The following is a 26,282-nucleotide window of genomic DNA, read 5'->3' on the forward strand; positions in this document are numbered from 1 at the left end:
TTTAAGAAAATTGAAATGTATCAAGCAACATTTACAACTGTAGTACTTTAAGACTAGGAAAAAAAACTATAAGAAAATAAACTAGAAAAACAGACATGGTAGGCTAAACAGTGTGCTAGTAATCAACCTATGGATCACTAAAGAAGTCAAAGAGGAAATTAAAAAAATACCTGGATTTAAGTGAAAATAAAAATACAATGACCCAAAACCTATGGGATGCAGCAAAAGCACTTCAATGAGGGAAGTTTATAGCAATACAAGCTTACTTCAGGAAACAAGGAAAACCTCAAATAAGCTAATGATACACCTAAAGCAACTGAAGAAAGAACAAACAAAACCTAAAGTTATTAGATGGAAAGAAGTCATAAAGATTAGAAAAGAAATCAATGAAATAGAGACCAAATAAAAGTAGAAAAGATCAACAAAACTAAAAGCTGGTTCTTTGAAGAGATAAACAAATTTGATAAATCTTTAACCAGACTCATCAGGAAAAAAAAGGAAGAGTGCCCAATAAATTCAGAAATGAAAAAGAAGTTACAACTGACACCAAGAAATAGCAAGGATCAGAAGAGACTACTACAAGCAGCTATATGACAGTGAAATGGACAGTCCAGAAAAAAATGGACACATTCTAGAAAGTTTCAATCTTCCAGATGAACCAGGATGAAAGAAAAGCTGTAAAAAGACCAATTTCAAGTACTGATATTGGTTAGTGATTAAAAAACTCCCAACAGAAAAGGTCCAGGACCAGATGGCTTCACAGGTGAAATTCAATCATTTAGAGAGGAGTTAACATCCATCCTTCTGAAACTATTCCAAAAATTTGCAAAGGAACACTGCAAAACTCATTCTGTGAGGCCATCCTATCCCTGATTCCAAAACCAAAAAAGGACATCACAAAAGAAGAAAATTAAAGGGAAATATTACTAATGAGCATAGACACAAAAATCCTCAAAAAAAAATACTAACAAACTGAATCCAACAATGCATTAAAAGGATCGTATACCAAGATCAGGTGGAGTTTATCCCAGAGATCCAAGGATTTTTCAATATTCACAAAGCAATTACTGTGATACACTGCATTCATCTAAGTAGATACAGAAAAAGCTTTCAATAAATTCAACATCCATTTATGATTAAAAACTCTTCAAAAACTGGGCATAGATGGAACCTAACTCATCATAATAAAGGCTGTATATGACAAACGCACAGCTAATGTCTTTCTCAATGGTGAAAAACTCAAAGCATTTCCTCTAAGATCAAGAACAAGACAAGGATGTCCACTGTTGCCACTTTTATTCAGTAAGTTTTGGAAATCCTAGCCATGGCAAAGAAGAAATAAAAAGAATCTGAATTGGAAAAATAGTAAAACTTTCCCTGTTTGAAGATGACATGATACTATACATAGAAAATCCTAAAGATGCTACATAAAACTAGTAGAGCTCCTCAATAAATTCAGTAAAGCTGCAGGGTACAAAATTAATACACAGAAATCTCTTGGATTTCTATAAAGTAACAATGAAAGATCAGAGAGAGAAATTAAAGAAACAATCCCATTTATCAGCACAACACAAATAAAAAGCTTAGGAATAAACCTACCTAAGGAAGCAAAAGACCTGTACTCTGAAAACTATAAGAGGCTTTTGAAAGAAATCAAAGATGACACATATGGAAGGATATACCGTATTCTTAGATTAGAAAAAAAAACCCAATATTCTCAAAATCACTATATACTACCCAAGGCAATTTACAGATTCATTGCAATCCATATCAAATTACCAATGGCATTCTTCACAGAGCTGTAACAAAAAAAAAGTTTTAATTTGTATGGAAACACAAAAGACCCTAGATAGCCAAAGTAATCTTGAGAAAGTAAAACAGAGGTGGAAAAATCAGGCTCCCTTACTTCATCCTATACTGCAAAGCTATAGTAATCAAAAACAGAAATACAGATCAATAGAACAGGATACAAAGCCCCAAAATAAACCCATGCACCTATGGTCAACTAATCTATGACAAAGGAGGTAAGAATATATGGTAGAGGAAAGCATCTCTCCAGCAAGTGGTTCTGGGAAAACTGGACCACTACATGAAAAAGAATGAAAGAAAAACGTTTTCTAACACTATACACAAAAATAAACTCAAAATGGATTAAAGGCCTAAATGTAGGACCAGATATTATTATTTCTTCTTCTTATTTCCCCAATACAGTTTTTTTTCTACTGTACAACATGGTAACCCAGCTACGCATACATGTATACATTCTTTTTTCTCCCATTATCATGCTCCATCATAAGTGACTAGACATAGTTCTCAGTGCTACACAGCAGGATCTCATTGCTAATCCATTCCAAAAGCAATAGTTTGCATCTATTAACCCCAAGCTCCCAATCTGTCCCACTGCCTCCCCCTCTGCGTAGGCAACCACAAGTCTGTTCTCCAAGTCCATGATTTTCTATTCTGTGGAAAGGTTCATTTGTGCCATATATTAGATTCCAGATATAATGATATCTTATGGTATTTGTCTTTCTCTTTCTGCCTTACTTCACACAGTATGAGGATCTCTAGTTCTAGTCACAATAGCCAAGGTATGGACACAACCCAAATGTCCATTGATAGATGACTGGATTAAGAAGATCAGATATTAGTAAACTCAGGAAAACATGCACAGAACACTCTTTGAAATAAATTGCATAAACAAAACACAAAAACCTACAGAAGAGGAGAAATTTTTTGTAAACAATGCTAATGCAAATTGATTAATCTCCAAAATATACAAACAGCTCACTATTAAATGTCAAAAAAGCAAACATCCCAATCATAAATAGACACTTCTCCAAAGAAGGCATCCAGATGGCCAGTAAGCACTTGAAAAGATGCTCAATAGTGAGAATTATTGGAGAAATGCAAATCAAAACTTCTGATGGAGGTTCCTTACAAAACTGAACTAGAGTTACCATATGATCCAGCAATTCTGTTTCTAGGCATATATCCAGAGAAAACCATAATTTGAAAAGATACATGCACCCCAATGTTGATAGCAACCCTGTTTACAATAGTGTAGACACGGAAGCAACCTAATTGTCCATTGACAGATGAATGAATAAAGATGTTGTGGTATATATACACAATTGAATATTACTCAGCCATAAAAAAGAATTAAATAGTGACATTTGCAGCAGCATGTATGGACCTAGAGATTATCATACTATGTGAAGTAAATTAAACAAAATCATGTGATATTGCTTATATGTAGAATCTAAATAACAGGTGCATATGAATTTATATACAAAACAAATAGATTCACAAACATAGAAAACAAATTTATGACTACCAAAGGGAATGAAGGAGAGGAATAAATTAGGAGTTTGGGATTTATATATACATACTACTATATATAAAATAGATAACCAACAAGGACCTACTGTATAGCACAGGGATCTATACTCAATATCTTGTAATAGCCTATAATGGAAAAGAATGTAGAAAATATATGTATATATACATATTTATATGTATAACTGAATCACTTTACACTTTACTGTACACTATACTATACTATATGTATAACTGAATCACTTTACTATACAACATCATAAATCAACTATATTTCAGTAAAAATTTTTTATGGTAATAATGCTTTATTTATTTACATGTAACTTTTCCAGGAAACTCAAAGTATAAAATTATCGTATTGAACAATGGCAGCTGTATGAGGTAAATAATTTTACAGTTAGAAAGCATTTCAGCATTAGCATGACTTATTTTAGAAGGAGGTATTTCTGTGATTCTGGAGTTTACTTGTATCTGTTATTAGGTTTTCTTTTTGCTCTGATGGTTGCATAAAGACATTAAAGGTGGGATTTAGTGGATTATATTGAGTTTTACTTTTTTTCCAATTCTCTCTTGGTCCCAACATCTAAATCTTTTTTTAAATGTATTATAAATATTTTCTATAATAGAAATTAAAACAGAAAAAAATTAAAATATTTGTTTAATTCATGTAAACATAAACCATTACATGATAAAATATACTTTATGAAAAATTATTATAAAACAAAAATTTTGAGAAAAATGGTTTTACATTTTTATTTTTGCAAATCTTTAACATTTGGCTTAGTAGAAGACAGTTGTATTCTTGTATCTGCTTCTCCATGCAAACTGTTGCCATCTATTGTTTTGGTTGAAGAATATGAAGAAAATCAGGCCAGATAGGTAGAAAGTAGCCTACACACTGTGAGAAGATATGTGAAATGTTGCTACCAGCAAGAACTTAATTTCCAAAATATACAAACATTTCATACAACTCAATAACAAAAAAAAAACCCAAACCAAAAAATGACCAGAAGACCTAAATAGACATTTATCCAAAGAAGACATGCAGGTGGCCAATAGGCACATGAAATGATGCTCTACATTGCTAGTTATTACAGAAATGTAGATTGAAACTAAAATGGTGTTATCACCTCACACCAGTCGGAATGGCCATCATCAAAAAATCTAAAAATAATAAATTTTGGTGGGTGTGGAGAAAATGGAACCCTCCTACACTGTTGGTAGGAATGTAAATTGGTACAACTACTGTGAAGAACAATATGGTGGCTCCTCAAAAAATTAAAAATGTAAATACCATATATTCCAGCAGTCCCACTCCTGAGCATATATCCAGAGAAAACCATAATGTGAAAAGATGCATGTACCTCAGTGTCATAGCAGCACTATTTACAATAGCCAAGAAGTTCCCTGGTAGCTCAGTGGGTTAAGGATCTGGTGTTGTCACTGTGGCACAGGTTCACTCACTGGCCTAGAAACTTCTGCATGCCACATGGATGGGCAGAAAAAAAACCCAGAACCAAACATTCAATAGCCAAGACATTAAGCAACCTAAATGTCCATTGACAGGAATGGATAAAGAAGATGTGGTGTATGTACACAATGGAATATTACTCAGCCATAAAAAAGAACAAAATAGTGACATTTACAGCAGCATGGATGGACCTAGAGATTAGCTCTCTAGCAAATGTTCTATTTAAGAGTGAACATGAACATGCTTGTGTTCCTATCACTTTTGGTTGATGAATAGGTATTTCTTTTATAATCCATTTTAGTCTATCTTGTCATAACATTCATTCATTTTTAGATATAACCATAAGAACTATACAGAGGAAAATTATGACCTCTTTCACACAAATACTTGAATATATTATCTTCTCTTAGTATTTTTCTGAGTGAATACCTTCAGTAACAGTACTTAATATGAAGTAGTTTCAGAACTCATGCCCTCAGTAACAGTACTTAATATGAAGTAGTTTCAGAACTCATGCCACCCTGACCTTCAGTGTGTTTCTGTGCATAACTCTAGTTTATCTCTGTCCCTCAAAGTAGCTACAAATATGGTGTCATCATATACAAAGGTAGGCATATAAACCCACACTACACTGCAGTTCAAGTTCTGTTTGCCTTTTAAGTAACCACATCATATGTTGAGCTTCTAGTCAGTTAAGATCTCTATCTCTTCTTTATGTGAGTTGCTTTCAAAGTTTCATTCATCTTCTGTGTGTGCAATCTGGTTTATATTTATCCCTGTTAAATTTAATCTCGATTTCAGTCAGAAATTTACTATGTTTTTTTTTTAATCTTTACTCTGCTATCCAGGTTTAACCTAGCTTACGTTTTTATATTATTTGTCAGTTGCATATCTTGCTCGAGAAAGGATTTTGCGTATTCTTAGTTGGCCAGTCATTGTTCCTGTCCCCACCCATTTTTTGATAAGTATTTTGGGGTCTCCATCTATGATAATTGAAATAATAACTGAGGAAATAGAGATGAGTTCATAGGCATACCTATTAAAAACTTCCTTCCAGGTTGAAATTGATCTATTAGTAAGTATTTTTTAATATAGTAAGTAATTATTTTTTAATATAACCATCTTTCCAACAGTAAGCTTATTATTATACAACCATATATCTCTCCACTTTGGAGAAAAGCCCAGTGAAATTCTGTCCTTGAGGTAGCTTTTTGTCTTCTTGCAGAAAAGTTTTTAACTACTAGATGCATGCAGTTATCTGCATGTTGGAACCTCTTAACCCTTTTAGGCTCTTAAAACACAGTGATTCTAGAGGTCTTTGGATGTGTTATATCTATTTTGTGGATTGAGTCATGTAGCTCAAATAATTGATGAATAGTTCTAACCTCATTTTCTGTTTTTCAAATTTCCACTTTCAAGTTTATTTCTAGAATGTTATATTTTTAAATAGCAAGAAGTTTATTTGATGTGTATTTTAATGAAGTCTAATCACTTTTGGTATACATGTATGGATAAACTACTTTGTAGAAATAAAATTCCACACAAATATTTGGTTCACAATTTGATTGATCTAAGAGGTTCTTCAAATTATGATTTTTATACCATGGATTTCTTTGAGGTTAATTAGTTCAAATCTGAAGGCACAGTACTGAGAGTGTAATACAAACAGAATAAGCTGTCACTATGAAATGAAATTAAATAAGCAAGCATCTAGGTCCAAAGATGTTTTTATTATCTGGAGTGCCCAAATCAGTACTAACTATGCACTTTTTCATGTTTCTTTAAAGTTCAGGAGAGAACAGAAATATATCAATAATGAGCAAACTTGTGTATACTGTTGCTTTTTCAGCAGATTTTTCTTTCTTATTGTTTAAATTATAGCTGCAAACTTTCTGTTGATAAGGGAAAGTTATGTCATTTCCTATCTGTGTTAAACATTGTGTTTGTTATATGATGTTTCACACAATGCTTGTTAAATCTAGCTAGAAATATCCAAAAAGCCTACAAGAATATCTAAGAACACATCAGAGATAGCCACTGAAAGATACAAATAAGTACAATATTTAACAATTTGAACCTATGAGCATTTTGAGAATGTGAGCTCCCAAAAGCAGGCCCTACTATTAATTCTTTGGGGGTGGGGTGGGGGAAGTGTGTATATATATTTTTTCATTCTCCTTTATTAATCTTAGATTCTATTCAGATAAATAAAAAATAAGCAAATAAAACTTATGAGGAAACAAGTAGCTGTGACAGAGAACAACTTCAGATAGAACAGCAGTGAAATCTTTTGTGGAAGTTGTTATTTTTTTTTCTTTGGTTTTTTTAGGGCTGCACCTGTGGCATATGGAGGTTTCCAGGCTAGGGTCTAATCGGAGCTGTAGCTGCCAACCACAACCACAGCCACAGCAACGTGGGATCTGAGCCACGTCTGCAACCTATACCACAGGTCACAGCAACGCCGGATCCTTAACCCACTGAGCAAGGCCAGTGATCAAACCTGCAACCTCATGGTTCCTAGTTGGATTTGTTTCTGCTGCACCACAATGGGAACTCCCTAAACTCAGATTTTTAAAATTAGGTAAAGTTATTCATGTGTAGCCAAGGATTTATCAACTAATTTTGTTATGAACAAATTGCAATAAAATTTAATTGTTTAAAATAACAACACACAATTTTCTGTGGTTTTTACAATTTTGGTAGCTGGGGCTGCTCTCAGTTGTGATGGTTATCTCTGGTCCACATGGTGTGATCTGGGTTCCCTTGTACAATTGCAAGTTAGGTGATAGTCATTGACTCTACCCACATATGTCTCGTGGTTGGCTTTTTGTCAGAAGTCACAACAGAGCAACTGGACCATATGTCACATACTCTTCAGCAGGCCAGCCAAGGTTTCTTCACATGGTAGTAGACTCAGAGTTTCCAAGATCAGCAAGAGAGGATTTCAATGCATAAGCTTTTTTAAAGCCTCCTTTTGCATCATGTTCGCTAATGATCTGTTAGCCAAAGAAAGTCACATGGCAGAGTCTAAATACATAGAATGGAAATATAATCTCTTCATCCTGATGAAGTGGGTATGAGTGCACATACAGTTGTAGGAAGAATTTTGTCTATTTTGTAATCAACCACATAAAGTAAGGTCTTTTTAGGAGGAGGAAAGCATTTTGTATAAGGCCTTAAGACAAGAAAGTGTTTGATGTGTTTGTTGAGCTAGAAGACCAGCGAATTGGAAAGTAGCTCAAGATAAAGGATAATAATGAACTCGAACTGGATCATGCAGAGTCCTATAGACCATTGTAAGGAGTCTGATCTTATTCCAAATGTAAGAAGGCAACATTAAGTAAGTGACAAGAAAGAAAGAGATCTTAGTCTCTTTAGTCTACTAAAAGATCTTAGTCTCCTTAGGAAATACTGCTGAAAGATTGATGAAGGTAAGTCGGGAAAGTATTTTTGTTTTGCTGAAAGGACATTAAGATGAAAGGACTTCCTTTATTATAAGGCTATAGTAAGAGATTGTGATTATCGCATTAGAATAGACAGGAAAGTAATGGAATAAAATAGAAGCCAACCCATGCATATCTGGCCTCTTAATAACAACATGGCATTTTAGAACAGTGGAAGAAAACAGGGTCTTTGCAATAACTGGGCTATACCAATTAATAACTACTTCAAATTAAAATGAAGATTATACCTAATGTGCACCGTACGTGAAAACTCAATTTCAGGTAGGTTATAGAATGATGAAACATTAAATGCACCTTGGGAAAGGGTAAGAATTCTTAAATAAGATGCAAAAAGTGTTAACCATAAAGGAAAATTTTCTTTAAAATTAAGAACTTCATTTCATCAAAAGACTTGATGAAAAGAGTGAAAAGACAAACCAGAGAGAAGGAAAAAAATATTTGCAGCACATCTAACCAATAACAACAGATAACCAGGTTAAGTAAAAATGCTTACAAGTTTATAAGAAAAATCAGATAACACAATAAAAAATAGGATAAAGACTCAAATACGTCCTTCATAAAAATAAACATTAACAGAAAGTGACAGAAGAAGTCTGGCAGAGGGGAAGCAAAGCCATCTAGATAAATCAGATAATAGTTTAAACAATAGGAAGGTTTTTCTGTATTCTCAAGGCTCTGTTTGCCTCATTTACATAACTTTTACCCTTCATGTAACGTAAAAATATTTCTTAAACCCAAGGCCACCAAATATTAATCACTGTTCTTGATTTTTCACAACTACCAAAGTGAGAAAAGCGTCTATACCATGTATACTCCCATCATGCCTCAGTGGACTGAGGTCAGGCCTGGTTTGAGGAAGTTTTCCAAAGCTCTAGCCAAAACTTAGGGACTGTGAAGAAGAAAACAGGGAAGGATGGCTCTGGTTAATATTTACTGATTATGTAGCTTCTGTTGTGGCTCAGCGGAAACAAACTCGACTAGTATTCATGAGGATGCAGGTTCCATCCCTGGACTCGCTTAGTGGGTTAAGGATCTCGTGTTGCTGTGACCTCTGGTGTAGGTCACAGATGCAGCTCAGCTCTGGCATGGCCATGGCTCTGGTGTAGGCTGGCAGCTGTAGCTCTGATCCAACCTCCAACATGGGAACTTTCCACATGCCACAGGTGCTGCCCTAAAAAAAATGGGAAAAAAAAAAAAAAAAAAGGAAATGATTACTGATCATTTACTATGTACCAGGCACAATGCAAAATGGTTTGAGGATTACTTCATTTAATTCTCACAGTATCCTCACTGATGAGAAAATTTGGTGTTAAGTAACAGGAATTCTGCTATCAGACTTTGTGCTGCTCACCTAAGTGCCTCCTTCCTAAGTACCTTTTAATAGCTTCTTTCTTAAGTAGTCCACTGGGAATGGAGGAAAGTCTCATCATATTTCCCAGCTATTAAGACCGATCCCAGAATTACAAGTTTTGTTGCCTTATCTACTTCCTAACATACCTTAGGCATTGACCTATTTTTGGCTTTGAGGTCCAGAAAGGTGCAAAATATATAAGAAAGTCCTATGCGTGGTGTAAAGTGAAGAATGACATCCTCTTTCCCTCACCTCTCTTCATGAGTGCATGTCCATACAAGGCTGTAAAACCTTGCAAGAGTCAGCTTATTTGCTGTGATGGGAGGGGGATAGATGGGGAATCTGTAATCCTGGGACCTCACACTTTCTTAACTAGGGTTGGTTAATTAGAGATATAGGTATACTTAATGTTTTTAGATACTATATTTTATCATTTAGCATTACGTAAAAATAGTAAAAAAAAATAATTAAAACTTCTGAGTTTTTCACACATTTCTAGTTTCTTCTCACTTTGCAAGATAGCATTTCTTTCACTTTGATTATGTCACAGAAAGAGATATTACCTGCTTCTCATAAATACTTTCATTGATGTTAACAAAATATATAAAGTCAGGCTCTCAAGGCAACCAGTCTCATACTGAACTAAGAAAAAATTGTTTTTGCTTATGTTTTGCAGACTTTGGATAATGACATGAGTACAGATGATGACAATGAATATGCAGAAGAAAAGGAAAGCTACATCTGTGCAGTATGCCTGGATATTTATTTCAACCCCTACATGTGTTACCCTTGCCACCACATCTTCTGTGAGCCCTGCTTACGGACTCTTGCCAAAGACAATCCTGCAAGCACTCCCTGCCCATTGTGTCGGACGATTATTTCCAGAGTCTTTTTCCAGACAGGTAGCTGTTGTCTTTCATTAACATGATTGACTATTATTTTTACTACCTCTTTTTTCCAATTGTAAGGGTAATTTATGAATTATTATGAGAAAGTTATTAAATATCATATACAGGGAGTACCCATTGTGGCGCAGCAGAAACGAATCCAACTAGTATCCATGAGGTTGTGGGTTTAGTCCCTAGATTCACTCAGTGGGTTAAGGATCTGGCATTGCCATGAGCTGTGGTGTAGGTCACAGACACAGCTCAGATCTCTCATTGCTGTGGCTGTGGCGTAGGCTGGCAGCTGCAGCTCTGATTTGACCCCTAGCCTGGGAACTTCCACGTGCCATGGTATGGCCATAAAAAGAAAAAAAAAAAATCACATACAGCATAGTTTTTTACTCTCTAGTTTATAGAGCAGTCCTTGCCCAACTCATTAGAATTTTGTTAAAATCACATAATTATAGGAGTTCCCATCATGGCTCAGTGGTTAGCAAACCTGACTAGCATCCACGAGGACATGGGTTCCATCCCTGGCCTTGGTCAGTGGGTTAAGGATCCAGCAACGCTGTGAGCTCAGATCCAGCCCAGCTGTGGCTGTGGCATAGACAAGCAGCTTCAGCTCCAACTGGACCTCTAACCTGGGAACCTCCATATGCCATAGGTGCAGCCCTAAAAAGACAAAAGAAAAAAGAAAAAAAAAATCACAGAATTATAGATGAAAATAGTTCCTTATCTCTACTTCTCTACTCTATGCTGAAATCTTTTCTAAAACATCCTAACTAGTTGTTCAGCTTTAACTTGGACATCTTCAGTGTCAAGGACATTCCACTAAAATCTGAAGCAGCCCTGCTGATTATTTGTTCCTCATAGCTGCCCTTCACTACTCTTCATTCTTTGGCCCTTGTTGTTCACTCTAGAGTCTCAGAGAATAAAACTGTAAATATTTGAGAGTAACTATTGTGCCTTTGCCCCAAACTCCAAATTTTTTCAATCTTCTTACTGTTCTTAAGGTCTTTCTTCTTTCCCTAGAACAAAGTAAAATTGGAATAAAGATTTGTTTACCTATATATCATGTACAGATGGAATATAACACAGTAATTTAAAATACACTAATGGAGAGAGGAAAAACTAATTAATGTGAAATATAGAAACCTGCTTAGAAGAAAGGGAAGGTTGAGAGAAGTAAGCAGAGCTGATATTTATTTATTTATTTATTTATGTTAAATTTTATTTTACTTATTTTTTTAATTGTTATCTCCCCTATACAATTATTTTCTACTGTATAGCATATTGACCCTGTTACACATACTTGTACACATTCTATTTTCTCCTATTATCATGCTCCATCATAAGTGACCAGACATAGTTCCCAGTGCTACACAGCAGGATCTCATTGCTAATCCATTCCAAAGTCAATAGTTTGCATCTATTAACCCCAAGCTCCCAATCCACCCCATTCCTTCCCCCTTGGCAACCACAAGTCTATTCTCCAAGCCCATGATTTTCTTTTCTGTTGAAAGGTTCATTTGTGCCATACATTAGATTCCAGATATAAGTGATATCATATGATTATTGTCTTTCTCTTTCTGACTTACTTTACTCAGTATGAGAGTTTCTAGTTCCATCAATGTCACTGCAAATGGCATTATGTCATTCTTTTTTATGGCTGAGTAGTATTTCATTGTGTATATATACCACATCTTCCTAATCCAGTCATCTGTCAATGGACATTTGGGTTATTTCCATGTCTTGGCTATTGTGAATAGAGCTTCAATGAACATGTGGGTGCATGTGTCCTTTTTAAGGAAAGTTTTGTCCGAATATATGCCCAAGAGTGGGATTGCAGGGTCATATGGTAGTTCTATGCATAGTTTTCTAAGGTACCTCCATACTGTTCTCCATAGTGGCTGTACCAGCTTACATTCCCAGCAACAGTGCAGGAGGGTTCCCGTTTTTCCACACCCCCTCCAGCATTTGTTATTTGTGACCTTATTAATGATGGCCATTGACTGGTGTGAAGTGGTATCTTGTGGTAGTTTTGATTTGCATTTCTGTAATAATCAGTGATGTTGAATATTTTTTCATGTGCTTGTTGGCCATCTGTATGTCTTCCTTTGAAAAATGTCGATTCAGGTCTTTTGCTCATTTTTCAATTGGGTCATTGTTTTTTTTGTTGTTGAGTTGTATAAATTGTATATTTTAGAGATTAAGCCCTTGTCTACTGCATGGTTTGAAACTCTTTTCTCCCATTCTGTAAGCTGTCTTTTTGCTTTCTTTTGGGTTTCCTTTGCTGCACAGAAGCTTGTCAGTTTGATTAGGTCCCATTGGTTTATTTTGCTTTTATTTCTGTTGCTTTGGAAGACTGACCTGAGAAAATAATTGTAAGTTTGATGTCAGAGAATGTTTTGCCTATGTTCTCTTCCAGGAGTTTTATGGTGTCCTGTCGTATATTTAAGTCTTTCAGCCATTTTGAGTTTCTTTTGGTGTATGGTGTGAGGGTGTGTTCTAGTTTCATTGATTTGCATGCAGCTGTCCAGGTTTCCCAGTGAAAGTTGCTGAAAAGACTGTCTTTTTCCCATCTCACGTTCTTGCCTCGTTTGTCAAAGATTAATTGACTGTAGGTATCTGGGTTTATTTCTGGGTTCTTTGTTCTGTTCCATTGGTCTGTATGTCTGTTTTGGTACCAGTACCACACTGACTGTGGCTTTGTAATATTTTTTGAAGTCTGGGAGAGTTATGCCTCCTGCTTGGTTTTTGTTCCTCAGAATTGCCTTGGCAATTCTGAGTCTTCTGTGGTTCCACATAAATTTTTGGATTGTTTGTTCTAGCTGATATTTATTGAGTGCACTACTGTGTACTAAACCTTAGGGAACGAAATTTCTATATCCACATTCTCACCTCAACCATAGAGGAGCCAAATGAGGATCAAAGTATGTACTTTATTAATAGTGAAACTGAAGAAAACACATGGCACATTTTTCTTCCTGGAAATAAAATCCAAGGACACATTTGCAAGGAAGAATTGGTGTATGAAAATAATCTTTGCATATCTTAATGCAATCAGCTGCACTACAGGCTCTGTAATCAAAAAATGGAAAAAAAAAAAAAAAAAAGTAAAGTCTTGCCTCTCCAATCTGCTTAGTGCTTGCAAACCAGACCATAAAATCACTTCATTGAGCTTATACATGGAGACAAAAGAACAGAGCAAGCACAGTGATTGTATCCAATAGAGAAATGTGGTCAGGAACACCAGTGTGTCATCCATCTCACCAAACAGATCACTCTTCCTTTCTTGGAAAAGAGCAAGTAAGAGGTGGAGAGAGGGATAGGAATCAATTCTATGGGAGGACAGTAGCTTACTGGAAGTTCCTCTTCTCGGGCTTAAATTGAAGTGCAAAAAAAAAAAGTTCAGATCCTTTGCTATTTTCTTTGGAGTGAATGAAAGGTGCACCATGAAACTCAGTTTTATCTCTGACTATCTATGCAAGAAAGCATTTACTAAAAGCCTGTTTTGATGGGAAGCATCTAAGAGATGTACATAGTGATTTAGACTCATATCCCTTTTTCCATGATCCAATTTAATGTTAATAGGGATTTTAAGATTGCTTTTCTTACGGTCTTAAAACAATTATTACTCAAGTTTTTATTGGTTCACCTATCAAAACAATGCTATATTTTCTTTTTCTTTCCCCCAAATTGGTGTTTCTATGTAAATCATATGGAGAATATTTATTCTAATTGAGATTATATTTGGTTGTATACTTTAGAATGTGGTAATAATGGAATATACTACTTAATTATTTTTACCTGCTTCAAAAGGATCCAGGTGTTTTAAAATTGATATTCAGTGAAATAGCAAAACAAAAGAATTTATTAACTGAAATGGAATATAAAGACCAAGTGAAGATGGATGGGTGGATGCATAAGCCATATGGCCCTACCTAGTAACTACAATTAACAAGTATTTGGTTTTAATATTCTGGCTGCCTAAGGAAAAATAAAGTAAGCCTTCAGTTAAATGATTCTCATGATCCTTGAAACAAAACATACCAATTCCTAAGGGTTGGCAAAGGGTTTTTTTTAAGCACTTTAAAATAAAATATTTATGTGCTTTCTAGGCATATTGAGAGATGGAGTAGGCAATGTCCTCAAAAACATCCTCAGAGCAAATGCAATATCAGGTTTTCCAACATTTTATCTCATGATATTATTTAATAAAAGTTCAGGGTATATCAGAGTATAAGCAACATGGCTCGTAGCCAAAAAAATATGGTCTGGTTTATCCTGTAAAAATAACTTTTAAAATTATGTAAGTAATGCAGTTTCATTATAGAAAAATCAACATGCAATTAAAATTATAAGCTAAAAATCATATATAGTCCTACCATCTAAGGACCACATGTAGTGAGTATTCTTCCAGAATATTTTGTATACATATAATTTTTTTTTACAAAAAAAGAGATCTTATTGTACATAAGACATTTGATCTGCTTGTGCTTTACTTTAAATTCTTGTGATTATACCATGGCCTACTTAAGCTATCTACTATTTGTTTATTTTATTTTATTTTATTATTATTATTTTTTTTTTTTTTTTTTGTCTTTTTGCCATTTCTTGGGCTGCTCCAGTGGCATATGGAGGTTCCCAGGCTAGGGGTCGAATCGGAGCTGTAGCCACCGGCCTACGCCAGAGCCACAGCAATGCAAGATCTGAGCTGCAATTGCAACCTACACCACAGCTCACCGCAACGCCGGATCGTTAACCCACTGAGCAAGGGCAGTGGTTAACGAATCTGACCAGCAACCTCATGGTTCCTGGTCAGATTCGTTAACCACTGCGCCACGACGGGAACTCCTACTATTTGTTTATTTATCATTCATTTATTTTACAGTATATACGGATAAATATTTATTTATATACATATCTGAGAATTTCATTGTAATGGATTTCCAAAAGTAGAATTAGTAAAGATTGTATGTGTTTTCTATGTATATATTACAAAATGATGCTTCAAAATTACTGCAAGCAGCAGTATACAAGACAAGGGCTTATTTCCTCAACACTCTGGACTATCCTTTTTTCCTTTTTAAATCCCTTTCAATGCCTTTCCCTGACTTTCCTTTTGGTCTGATTTTTTTCTTGTTTATTGCAAGAGGAGTTTTAAAAATTAGTGTCAGCTTTTGTCCTATGTGGCAGATTACTTTCCTATTTTGTCATCTGTATTTGTATTATGTTTATTATATTTTATGAGTGTACAGAATTTCTGTATTTTATGTAGTCTCATGTAGCAGCCTTTGCCTTTCTCATTTCTAATTTCAAAGTTAAGTATTATAAGGCCTTATTCACTACAAAATAATATAAGTAGTCCCTTTATCTGTATTTATTTTTGCTTTTAATTTTGTCCTCATTTCCCCACTCTTAACTTCAGTTCATTAATTCTGGTGTGTGGTTTGGTTAAGAATAGAGTACCTTTATTCCATATCCTTAACCATTTATCCCAATAACATTTGTTGAACAATCCAGTTTTCTGTGCAGATTGAATTGCCTTTTTTAAGTAATAATAATTATTAAAATATATATGTGCTTCTTGGCAGTTCTTCCTTTCTATTCTTATTCTATCTTGCTCTATACCATTGCCTCAGTCTTACAATTATTCTAGCTTTTCTGTTTTAATAACTCATAAGTGAATTAATTTTATAAGTTATTTGGGAGATAATTCACCTTTTAATTGATATTGTTATAATGTTGAGTGATTGTTATTATGGTATATTGCCTTTCAATGCATTTCAGTAATTTCCTTCCTAGTGGTATAGGACAGTTCTTATTAGCTTTATGCCTATATATTTTTGTTGTTGCCGTTATAAATGACATTTCTTTCCTCTCTGGTTTCAGCTACTTTTGTTGATATTTTCAAAAAGTCAGTTTTCAATCTTACACTATTCTGTTAACCTTCTGTTGATATTTTCAAAAAGTCAGTTTTCAATCATATACTATTCTGTTAATACCCTGAGTGTTATTTATTAAGTGGGTGAAGTAACATATGAAGTACGTAATGTTACCATTCCAATTGTATACAAACCTGTAAACAGTTATTGTCAAAGGTTAAAGTGAGAAAGCTGTCATTTCCTAAAGGATCTCAAGATATTTGACCAGTGAATAAGGGGTTAGCTATAACATACTTTTATTAGAGTAAGTCAATAGATAGAGTTATGATTACATTCCTTTCGGATGTGTTCCATAGAGTGTACCTTAACAAAATAATGATTTTAAACCTGAATTACAACATTCACTGTTTAATGTGATTTTGCTTAAATTACTTAACACTGTTAGATGTGATCTTGATAAAGTACTTGACCCATTAGGTGTTGAGAATTTGAAGTGGGAGAGGATATATAGAAGAAAGGGGAGAAGGCATTAGTATCTTTTTTAATAGAGGTCAAGATAACTGTTGAAAGTTAATAGAAAAGCCAAAAAAAAATTGTTGTAGATACGTCTGGTCACTAATTAGTATCCACTACATTCTTCTTCCTTCCTAACATAACCCTTCGTTTTATCAAGTATTAACTTTTCCAACATAGACGTTGGGAGCTCCTGGGTAGCTGACTCCATTTTCAGCTTTTTGGTAATCTCTTTTGACAGTGATTGGTTCAGAAATGGACATGTGATCCTGTTTTAACCAAAGAGATGAGAAGAAAATCTGTTTTTACTTGTAAGAGTAAGGAATAATGAGATGGAAAAGCCAGTTTCTTCCTCATTGACCCTAAAGAAGAAAGTGCGTAGTAAGGATAATTGCTGGAAACCATCTTATGAGCAAGTAGGAAGCCAGCTTAGTATGAACCCTTTATTTAGGATAGTAGAACTAAGGAAAGAAATGAACATGGGGTCTTGATAAAATTGCTTAATGACTGTGTCAGCCAGTTGACACTCTGCCCTTGAGTTTCCTATTACATGAAATGTTAAATTTACTAATTAACTAAGGCAGTTTGAATAAATTTTCTATTATTTTTCAACCAAGGGGACCCTAATGACAAAAGCATACTAATAATAAAGGTAGTCAATGAAGAAACTAAAAATATGATTCACAAAAATTAGATGAGAAGAGAAGAAGATAGTATAAAAGACCCAAATCCTCTTAGAAAGGAAGTCATTAATATTTAAAGTCAGTAAATCAAGAAATACTAAAGAGGGTTTCTACGGTGGTAGTGCAAGAAGCTCAATGTATCCTCACCCCAGCAAAACAACCACTTAACTCCTGAAAATTATTTTTTTAATTTAAAATCTATGGAAATTGTCCTAAAGATATACAGCAGTAGAAAATCATTTTTTTAAAATCTACTAAAATCTACCACTATACTCAGTAAGAAGATCAAGAGCCTATCACATTTGGATATTCATATGCGAAAGATTGAATTTGGAGCCTTACCTCACACTATGAACACACACACACGCACATACACACATTAACTTAAAATGTAACAAAGACACAAATGTAAGAAATAAAAATATAAAACTCTTAAAACATAGATGTAAATATTTTTTGAAATTGGATCAGGCAGTGGTTTCTTAGGACACTTGAAGATCAACAACCAAAGAAAAAATAGATAAACTTCGTCAGAATTGAAAATTTTTGTGCTTAAAATTATATTATCAATAAAGTGAGACGATAACCATAGAATAAAAGAAAATATTTGTAGGCCGTATATATGTTAAGGGTCTAGTATCTAGAACATATAAGTAACTCCTCCAACTCAAGAATTAAGACAACCCAATAATTATATGAGCAAAGAGTTTAAGTGCAGTTCTCCAAAGAAGCTATAAAAATGGCCAATAAGCTCATGAAAAAATGCTCAACATCATTCCTCATTAGTTGCAAATCAAAACTATGAGATATCACTTCATGCTCACAAGGATGGCTGTAATTAAACAATAACAAATGTTAGCAAGGATGTGGTGAAATTGGGAATCATATATTGCTGGTTGAAGTATAAAATGGTGAAGTCACTTAGGGAAACAGTGGAATACGTTTTGTGTATGGCAGACTTTAAATCTGCTTATAAGATTGGGAAAAGTTCTGATATGTCCCACATTAACTAGAGTTCTTCTGTCTGTGGAGATGAAGAAGACCCCAGAATGGGTAAAGCCTAGGAGAAAGACCTCTAGGCAGGTGAGACCTCTCCCATTCATTGACTGACGGCCTCACAATATCCTGTTTATTTCAGCCTCATCCTTAACAATGCATCTCTGAATTTATGTATTTGATGTTCTAGTTTATACATTTCTTCTAATATACATTAAAACAAATAGGTAACTATGAAAAATTTTAAATTTTTCATTCAGTTTCACCCAAAATCACTTAACAGTATGGCTAGTGTTTTGTAAATCAAGTCTTGAAAAACACTGCCTTGCACTTTTGGAGGTTAATCTCCACAAAAAAAAAAAAAAAAAAACACCTGAAAATTGGAATATCTAAAACAGCTCTTGGGGATTAGGAGTAGATCTGGAGATAGGAGGGAGTGGAAAAGATATTTGTTGCTTTGGTTTTTTAAGTCTTTTTATATTACTGGATTTTTTAAAACCATGGGCGCATGTTACTTTGACAGTTTTTTAAAATAAATAAGTAAACCATGTTGCAGTATTAAATGTGATGGTGGACAGGGAGAATGGAGTCCTATGTCTTTTTACACAGAAGACAAAATCATGGATTTGCAGAAACCACAGCTGGGTACTGTGATAACCTTTTGAGGATCCACTGGTATATTCCTGTCCATAGGCTTTCAAAAGCCTTTTTCAAAATCTTGAAGCTTAACTTTAAATACAAAATGGTAACAGTATATATCATAACAGCACAAAGTACTTAGCATTTCATATTAGTCATAGTAAGAGCTCAGTAAATGTTACAGTTGAATTGGGCTTAATTTAATAGATCTCCTTTTGGCCTTATTATCCCTCCAACAGAGGGTAAACTATTTCTTCTTGGATTATTAAACAGTTACCAAAATGATTCTTCACTCTCCAAAGTCAAGAAACAACATCAATATACATAGAGTAAACATAACTTACCTGAAGTGAAAGCTTGGATAAATGTTCTATCCTGGGAAGGTCCTATATTACTAGCAGATTTCTCCTGGGCCAAAGGGTTAAAAATGATTGCAACAACTCTTTTCTTATTCTCTTACAAAAATTATGGGTATAAAATTTTGCAATGTCAAATATTAAATGGAATTTTTACATTAGAATTGATAAATTTTTAGCTATAGCTTATCTAGCTGATAAAATAGGAACTCATAAATATTATCAATTAAGCATAAATTATATCCTATAATGACTCATATATTATAAAATTCATAACTCCACTTTGACAAAGTGTCAAATACAGAATTTTTTTTAATTAGTTTGGTGCCTGTTGTATATGCATGCCCTTGTTACCAGGCTACATATTTGGTTGGAAAATGGGACTTTCTAAACTAGGGTTTAACTTTGAATAGTTCACAAGGAAAGGGTATGAAAATCAGGTTAAAACTTATCTTCAGAGGATACTTAGAGAAATACTCATCAGTATTGAATGAGATGTTCCTGATTGGCATCTCTTTCCCAACATGCAGAGTTCCTCTTGACCCCAAATCACATAGGACATGCAGTTAGCAAGAGACCTTGCAGCCACCCCAGAATGAGAATCTTCCAGGTCCGAAGATTGGTTTTAAGACTTATATTACTGGTTCTTTCTTTGAGTCAAACTAGTCATATTCTGTTGAGTACAAGCTTGAATAGCAGATTCAAGTTTTCTCTAGCTGGTGTAGTTCCCCTTATAGATAAGCATTACTGACTGCTCACATGGTTACAAAATGAGTTTTACTAGGACAGTTAGGGTCCCTTGCAGGTGAGACCTTCTTGTCCCTCTTGCAGAAGTGCAAAGCAAGCATTGCCCTTGAAGCTCTGAAGATAATTTTAAGACAGTTTGTAGATTTTCATTGATACATAGTAAAGTAAGCTCAAATATCAATATATTAGCACTCTCTGTTCCTGTGTGAAGGACGGATTTCAGATCCCATTGACAGAGCATCCTAACTCAATCTTACTCCTGCTGATGTTCAACACTGCAAAGAAAACTATCTTAGATTATATACCCTTAAAAATAGTGAAATAAACATATTGAAGGGTAATAGATGAGATTAATTTATAAAACTATTTTTACTTTTTTCCATTAAAGTCCTAAAGATCTCTCACACGAGGTTACTAAACTAAAAGCTATGTTGAAAAATGAGGTTTTAGCATCAGCTGGTAAAGATTGTTTTGTTAGAAATCTCCCTTTTCATACAAATGCCTACTCACTGGAACTCTAATTCCCAATACTGTCTATTCCTTTCAAATGTCCTTCACTGTGTATTAATTTCCTGACACCAAATAATTCCTATGAACAAGTATGCACAGTGCTTGTTGAAATGAAGGAAAGTTGAATATCCAATGAAAATCAGAGCCCATCCTATCTATATAATTACAAATTCTTAGAGAAATGATCTTTTTTTACTTTTATTATAGCATGCTACAAATTTCCTTTTTGTCAAATCAATTTTTGCAACTTGTATCTTTGAAAAAAATGAAATAGTATGTATCAAACAACACAGAACTCAGAATGGCATTGTGAAGGAAAAAAACTTTTGTAATAATAAGTAATTTTAACTGGGTAAGTAAGGCCTTATGAGATGGCTGGACACATATTCTAGCCTTTTAAATTAGAAGATAATATCACTGGGTCCACCTAAATGACGATGCCTTATATTTATAATAATACTTTTATCATATTGCCCTCATTCATAAGACCCTAGGGTCTGAATTAACCCCATCATAACACTCATAACTTATGATTATCTTTTTATTAAGATTTAATATAGGTACTATACCATTTTCACAGTTTTAACTCTTGTACTTAGCAGGATGCTTGAAACTATTATTAACAAATATTTTCATAATTATAATTAGTTGGCCAAATATAAAATTACCCATATTTAAGCATAAAGCAAAAATCAGATTTGTGACACCTTATTGGCACTGCCTGTAGTTGAAAATTATCCTGTATATTTGGTTGTCCTTATTGTTTGCACTACAGTGATACACATAGTAAAACACCCTGAAATAATGTGAATTATATTTTATGTAGTTGGTAATTGACTCCTGTACTCAGCCAAATCCAAAAGACTAGAATTCCTTTATTCTAACAATAATTTACTATTTTTATGATAGTATCACAAAAAGATACTTTGGTTTCCACAGGTAATCCCACCATATTTAACTAAATGTAACATTTAAATAGACTAGAATCTCTTTAGGATATTCAGAGTTTTGTCTTTTTCCATCATACTGAATAATATAAAATATGACTAAAATTACAATATATAGTAATACAAAGCCTCTACTGCTTAATAAATAAGGTAGGCAAAAGAGGGGATAAAAGGTAGATTTGAGCACTTTTTACTCTGAGCCCTACATCTCAGTCTGCTTTTAGATTTTTTTTAGTACTCCTTTCAAATAATTCTGAGAAGTGGGGTGCTGAATATTTTTTGTTGTTGCCAAATCATGCATTTCCAAGTTCAGATGCCACCAGAATAAAGCAATAGTTTTTTGTTTGTTTTTGATAAATCATGGTTAATCTTGAATCTGGGAAGCCTTTTTTTTTTATTTTATTTATTTATTTATTTATTTTTATTTTTTTATTTTTTTTCTTTTCTGTACCTCACAGCATGCAGAAGTTCTAGGGCCAGGAATCAAACTTGTGTCACAGCTGTGACCTGAGCCACACCAGTGACAACACCTGATCCTTAACCCACTGCATGAATAAGGAATTCCAAGGCAGCAGAGATCTGTAGAAAGAACAATATCCTTGAGTAAGGTTTGTATAGTTCATAGCAGATCGAGATAAGGTTTAAACTATTTAAATTAATTCAAATAATTTTAGAACAGGAAAGGATTTAAGGTCATTTCATCCAGTGGTTATCAGGTTTGTGCATCAAAATCACCCAAGGAGCTTATAGAAACCACAGACCCCTGGCTTACAGTGCAGCCAGCTGCTTCAGTATGTCTAGGCAGAGTCCTAGAATTTGTCTTTTTAATAAGAACCTTCATCGATTTTAATGCATAACCAGACTCCAGATGGGAATTTTGGAATCATTGATTTAGTACAATGCCCTGCAGACAGGAATTACATTTACTTCATTTCTGTATTCTTAGCTAGACCGACAAAGTGCCAGGTACATAGCAGTTGCGAAATAAATATCTACAGAAAGAACAGGAAGTGAGTACAAAGAGAAGTTCACCATTTTATAGAAGGTGCCAGAGTTACAAAGCATTAGAACCCAGTTCTTATTTGGCCCAGCAAATGAGGGCTTCTGGATCCTCTCTTCTCCAAAGGCGTTTCAAATCAAATATGTAAATAAAATCTTCCAGCTTCTCATAAGATTATGTTGTAGATACATGTGCTTATGTTCAGCAAAATGCTGTAGGTACAACTCCCATCTCATTTTGCACATTTTAATAAATAATTTCTTAGGATTATTAATGTATTTACAAACCCTTTCCTGCTTTGGTTTATTAATCAAATATGTTTTTTATACAGGTTGAAAGTTCATTATGTAATAAGTTCCTTGAAGCTAGAAAAGATAAATAGCACAGACATCATTATTAATTTTACTTCTCTCCTCTATCATCTAAGACAAGTTTGATTTGTGGCCAGCCATCAAAACTGCAGTTATTGGATGTCTTTTTGATGTGGTATACTGAATTCAGTTACACTTCCAAGTAAGTTTTCATTTTAAGAGAGAGCCGTGCAGTGGATTTCTCATCGTGGCTCAGTAGTAACAAACCCAGGTAGGGTCCATGAGGATGCAGATTCAAGCCCTGGCCTTACTCAGTGGATTAAAGGATCTGGCATGAGCTGTGGTGTGGGTCGCGGGTGTGGCTCAGATCCCGTGTTGCAGTGGCTATGGCCTAGGTTGGCGGCTGCAGCTCCAATTCGACCCCTAGCCTAGGAACTTCCATATGCTTCAGTTTGGCCTTAAAAAAGAAGAAAAGAAAAAAAAAAAAAAGAAAGAAAGAAAGAGGGTAGTGCAATGGCATCCTCTAGTTATTGCATCAACATTTTAGAACATGACTACAAGCTCTCCAGAAGGAGGAGGAGGTGGAGGGAAAGGAGGAAGAGAAAGGAAAGGAATAAGAATTCTTGAGTTCACTTCATTTACATTATCTCGTCATGAAATTTTCATTTACCCACCACACCTGGTCTTACTTTTAAGGGCATTTAGGTAGTTGTGAGTCAGTTTGTCTAAGAATTAATTATTAACAATACCAGTCATATCATAGGATTTTTAATTTCTCAAAAAAAGAAAAAGGTTAAGTCCTACCAGAGGACCAGTTGTTACTGTAAGTTAATGTGTTGTAAGGTGTTTGCTAACTTCATCCATTCCCTTCATCAGTATGAATGATACAGATGAGTCCTTTTAACCGGGTAGCAGTGCCATGACTGTCTTGTACTAAGGGGCTGTTCACAAGCAGTGGGCAAAGCAGACTTTGATGAAGCAGCTGTGCATTGCTGTGTAAAACACTGTGAGGATATCCAACTTGAAATGATTTAACTATTTAAGCATGTAAAGGATAAAAAATTTAGCCATAATAACCTCCCATATGCACAATGAGTACACAAACTATGAAAATACTTTTTCTCTATCTTGTATGCTTGAATTACTGGCTCTTGGGTGTAGTATGGAGAAGAGTTGAAGGGAGTTTCAGGGTTAATACATAACCTCCCTTACATGGAGCAGTCTATTTTTTACCCTGTTTCTTTTGGTGTTAAATTTAAACTTTGAAAATCTGTCTTCCCTGTGAATTACTTAGGTAAAAATCAACCTGAGGGAGTAATTAGGAAAAATAGAGAAAATTTGATGTAGCTGGTTGAAACTATACCTGATAGTTCATCATTTTAGAGATGCTAAAAGCTCAGAGTCTGAACGATGAAAACTAAGAAGTTAGGACAGGAATAATTGTAGGATGAGAGTAAGAAGGAACTACTGAAGGAAAGACTGGTTTACTTCTCAGTTAGTAACCAGCTCTACACTGGCCTCCCTGAGAAGAACTTCCTCATGGAACAGTTTAACTCAGATCTTGCCTTTCTTTCTCTGGCTCATATTTAGAGATTTTCTGTTATTCTAAGTACATATCATCACGTGTGTTCTTTGATTGTTGTATGTTTACCTCAAATGAATATTTTTCCTTTTATCTTACAAGTTTCTGAAAGGTTAAGAATTTATTTTTAACCTTTTTTTTAAACTTCCTCATATCAGCAATTTTAGACTCTAAATGTCAACCTATCACATGTACAATGAAGTAAACCAAGTATGAATTTAAAAATGCTGAGTTTTTCATTTTTATATCACTCCTCAGCCCTAATTACACTCTAGCTATTCTATTGCTACACCCATAACACATGCCCCCCTCTTTTGTGGTCTGCCTGTTTACTTCAGTCATTTAGACTTCAGTCTTCTTAAAGCCAGGGACTACATCTCATTTATCACTGTATCCTCCTTATCTGGCACAGTATCTGACATAGGAACTGCTCAGTAGGTTATATTCTATGTGTAGGCCTATCAAAGTTGCATCAAATTTGGAGGAGTTAGTTTTGCTAGGTTTAAGAAAGTTAACTGTAGAGAGTTCCCTGGTGGCTCAGTGGGTTAAGGATCTGGCATTGTCACTGCTGTGGCTCAGGTCACTGCTGTGGCTCAGGTTCAGTCCCTGGCCCCAGAACTTCCACATGCTGCAGGTGTGGCCAAAAAACAAAACAACCCAAAACAAAAAAAAACAAAAACCTGACTCTACTTTTGTCTTTACTGTCTTAATGAGATCTGAATTTATTACCAAAATACTACAACAATCATTTTTCAGGTTCTTGCCATTTTACTCAAATTAACATTTAAAAATACTGTTTTCTTTTGCTTTATTCTAGAACTGAACAATGCTACAAAAACATTCTTTACTAAAGAATATTTGAAAAGAAAACAAAGCTTTCAGAAATCCAGCTCTGCAAAGTGGCCCCTTCCAAGCTGCAGAAAAGCATTCCATCTTTTTGGAGGTAAGGAAGCTAATGCAAAAAAAAGAAAGAAAAGGAAAGATCTGATAACTTTATCCAGGGTCTGTTTTAAAGCCATTTTCTTTCTTCCTTAGAACTGTCAATAGATGGAGCTCCCATAGTGGCTCAGTGGTTAATGAACTGACTAGTATCCTTGAGGACGTGGATTCGATCCTTGTCCTCACTCAGTGGGTTAAGGATCCGGCATTGCCATGAGCTGTGGTGTAGGTCTCAGACATGGCTCAGATCCCAGGTTGCTGTGGCTTTGTGGTAGGTCAGCACCTGTAGCTCTCATTCGACCCCTAGCCTGGGAACCTCCACATGCCATTAGTGAGGCCTTAAAAAGACAAAAGACAAAATAAATAAATAAATGTCAGTAGAAACGTATTTCTTCACTAGTCCATTTTAAGTAAGGATTTTGCTAATTATCTTCTTACTAAAAGCCTATAGGTATGCCTATGAAGAAAATGGAGACCATACAGTAAGAGCAAAATCTGAAACTCATGATTAAATTTACTTTGCCTTGCTGTCAATAATGTTTAATATGTAGATAATGAACTTGATCTCAAAAGTAACAGATTTGACAAAAGCTATATTTGACAAAAGCATTGGTATTTCTTATACAGATTCTGAACATCTTATCATAATTTAAGTTTATTTCATA

At 34.6% G+C, this 26,282-nt stretch overlaps 2 protein-coding genes across 7 annotated transcripts in view; one reads left to right on the top strand and one right to left on the bottom strand.

The window, feature by feature from the left end:
- The window catches only part of RNF180 (ring finger protein 180), a 265,831-nt gene that overhangs the window by 193,044 nt on the left and 46,505 nt on the right, over positions 1–26,282 (top strand). For all 6 annotated transcript variants that reach the window (XR_014831443.1, XR_014831441.1, XR_014831442.1 and 3 more), the window contains 2 exons: positions 10,299–10,524; positions 25,496–25,621. Coding sequence is in view for 3 of the 6 variants with exons in the window: in XM_013984810.3 (XP_013840264.1) it covers positions 10,299–10,524; positions 25,496–25,621 (352 nt within the window). In the remaining 3 variants the exon portion in view is untranslated. The remainder of the gene's footprint in view (positions 1–10,298; positions 10,525–25,495; positions 25,622–26,282) is intronic.
- SREK1IP1 (SREK1 interacting protein 1) overlaps positions 1–26,282 on the bottom strand; it is a 469,058-nt gene that overhangs the window by 8,230 nt on the left and 434,546 nt on the right. The gene's annotated exons all lie outside the window — the stretch shown is intronic.

This window comes from Sus scrofa, chromosome 16, assembly GCF_054392235.1.
Source record: "Sus scrofa isolate SSC_HxYL_T2T_F1_AM1 chromosome 16, Sscrofa_HxYL_maternal_Yorkshire_Landrace_v2.0, whole genome shotgun sequence".
In the NCBI taxonomy this organism is placed as follows: Eukaryota; Metazoa; Chordata; class Mammalia; order Artiodactyla; family Suidae; genus Sus; species Sus scrofa.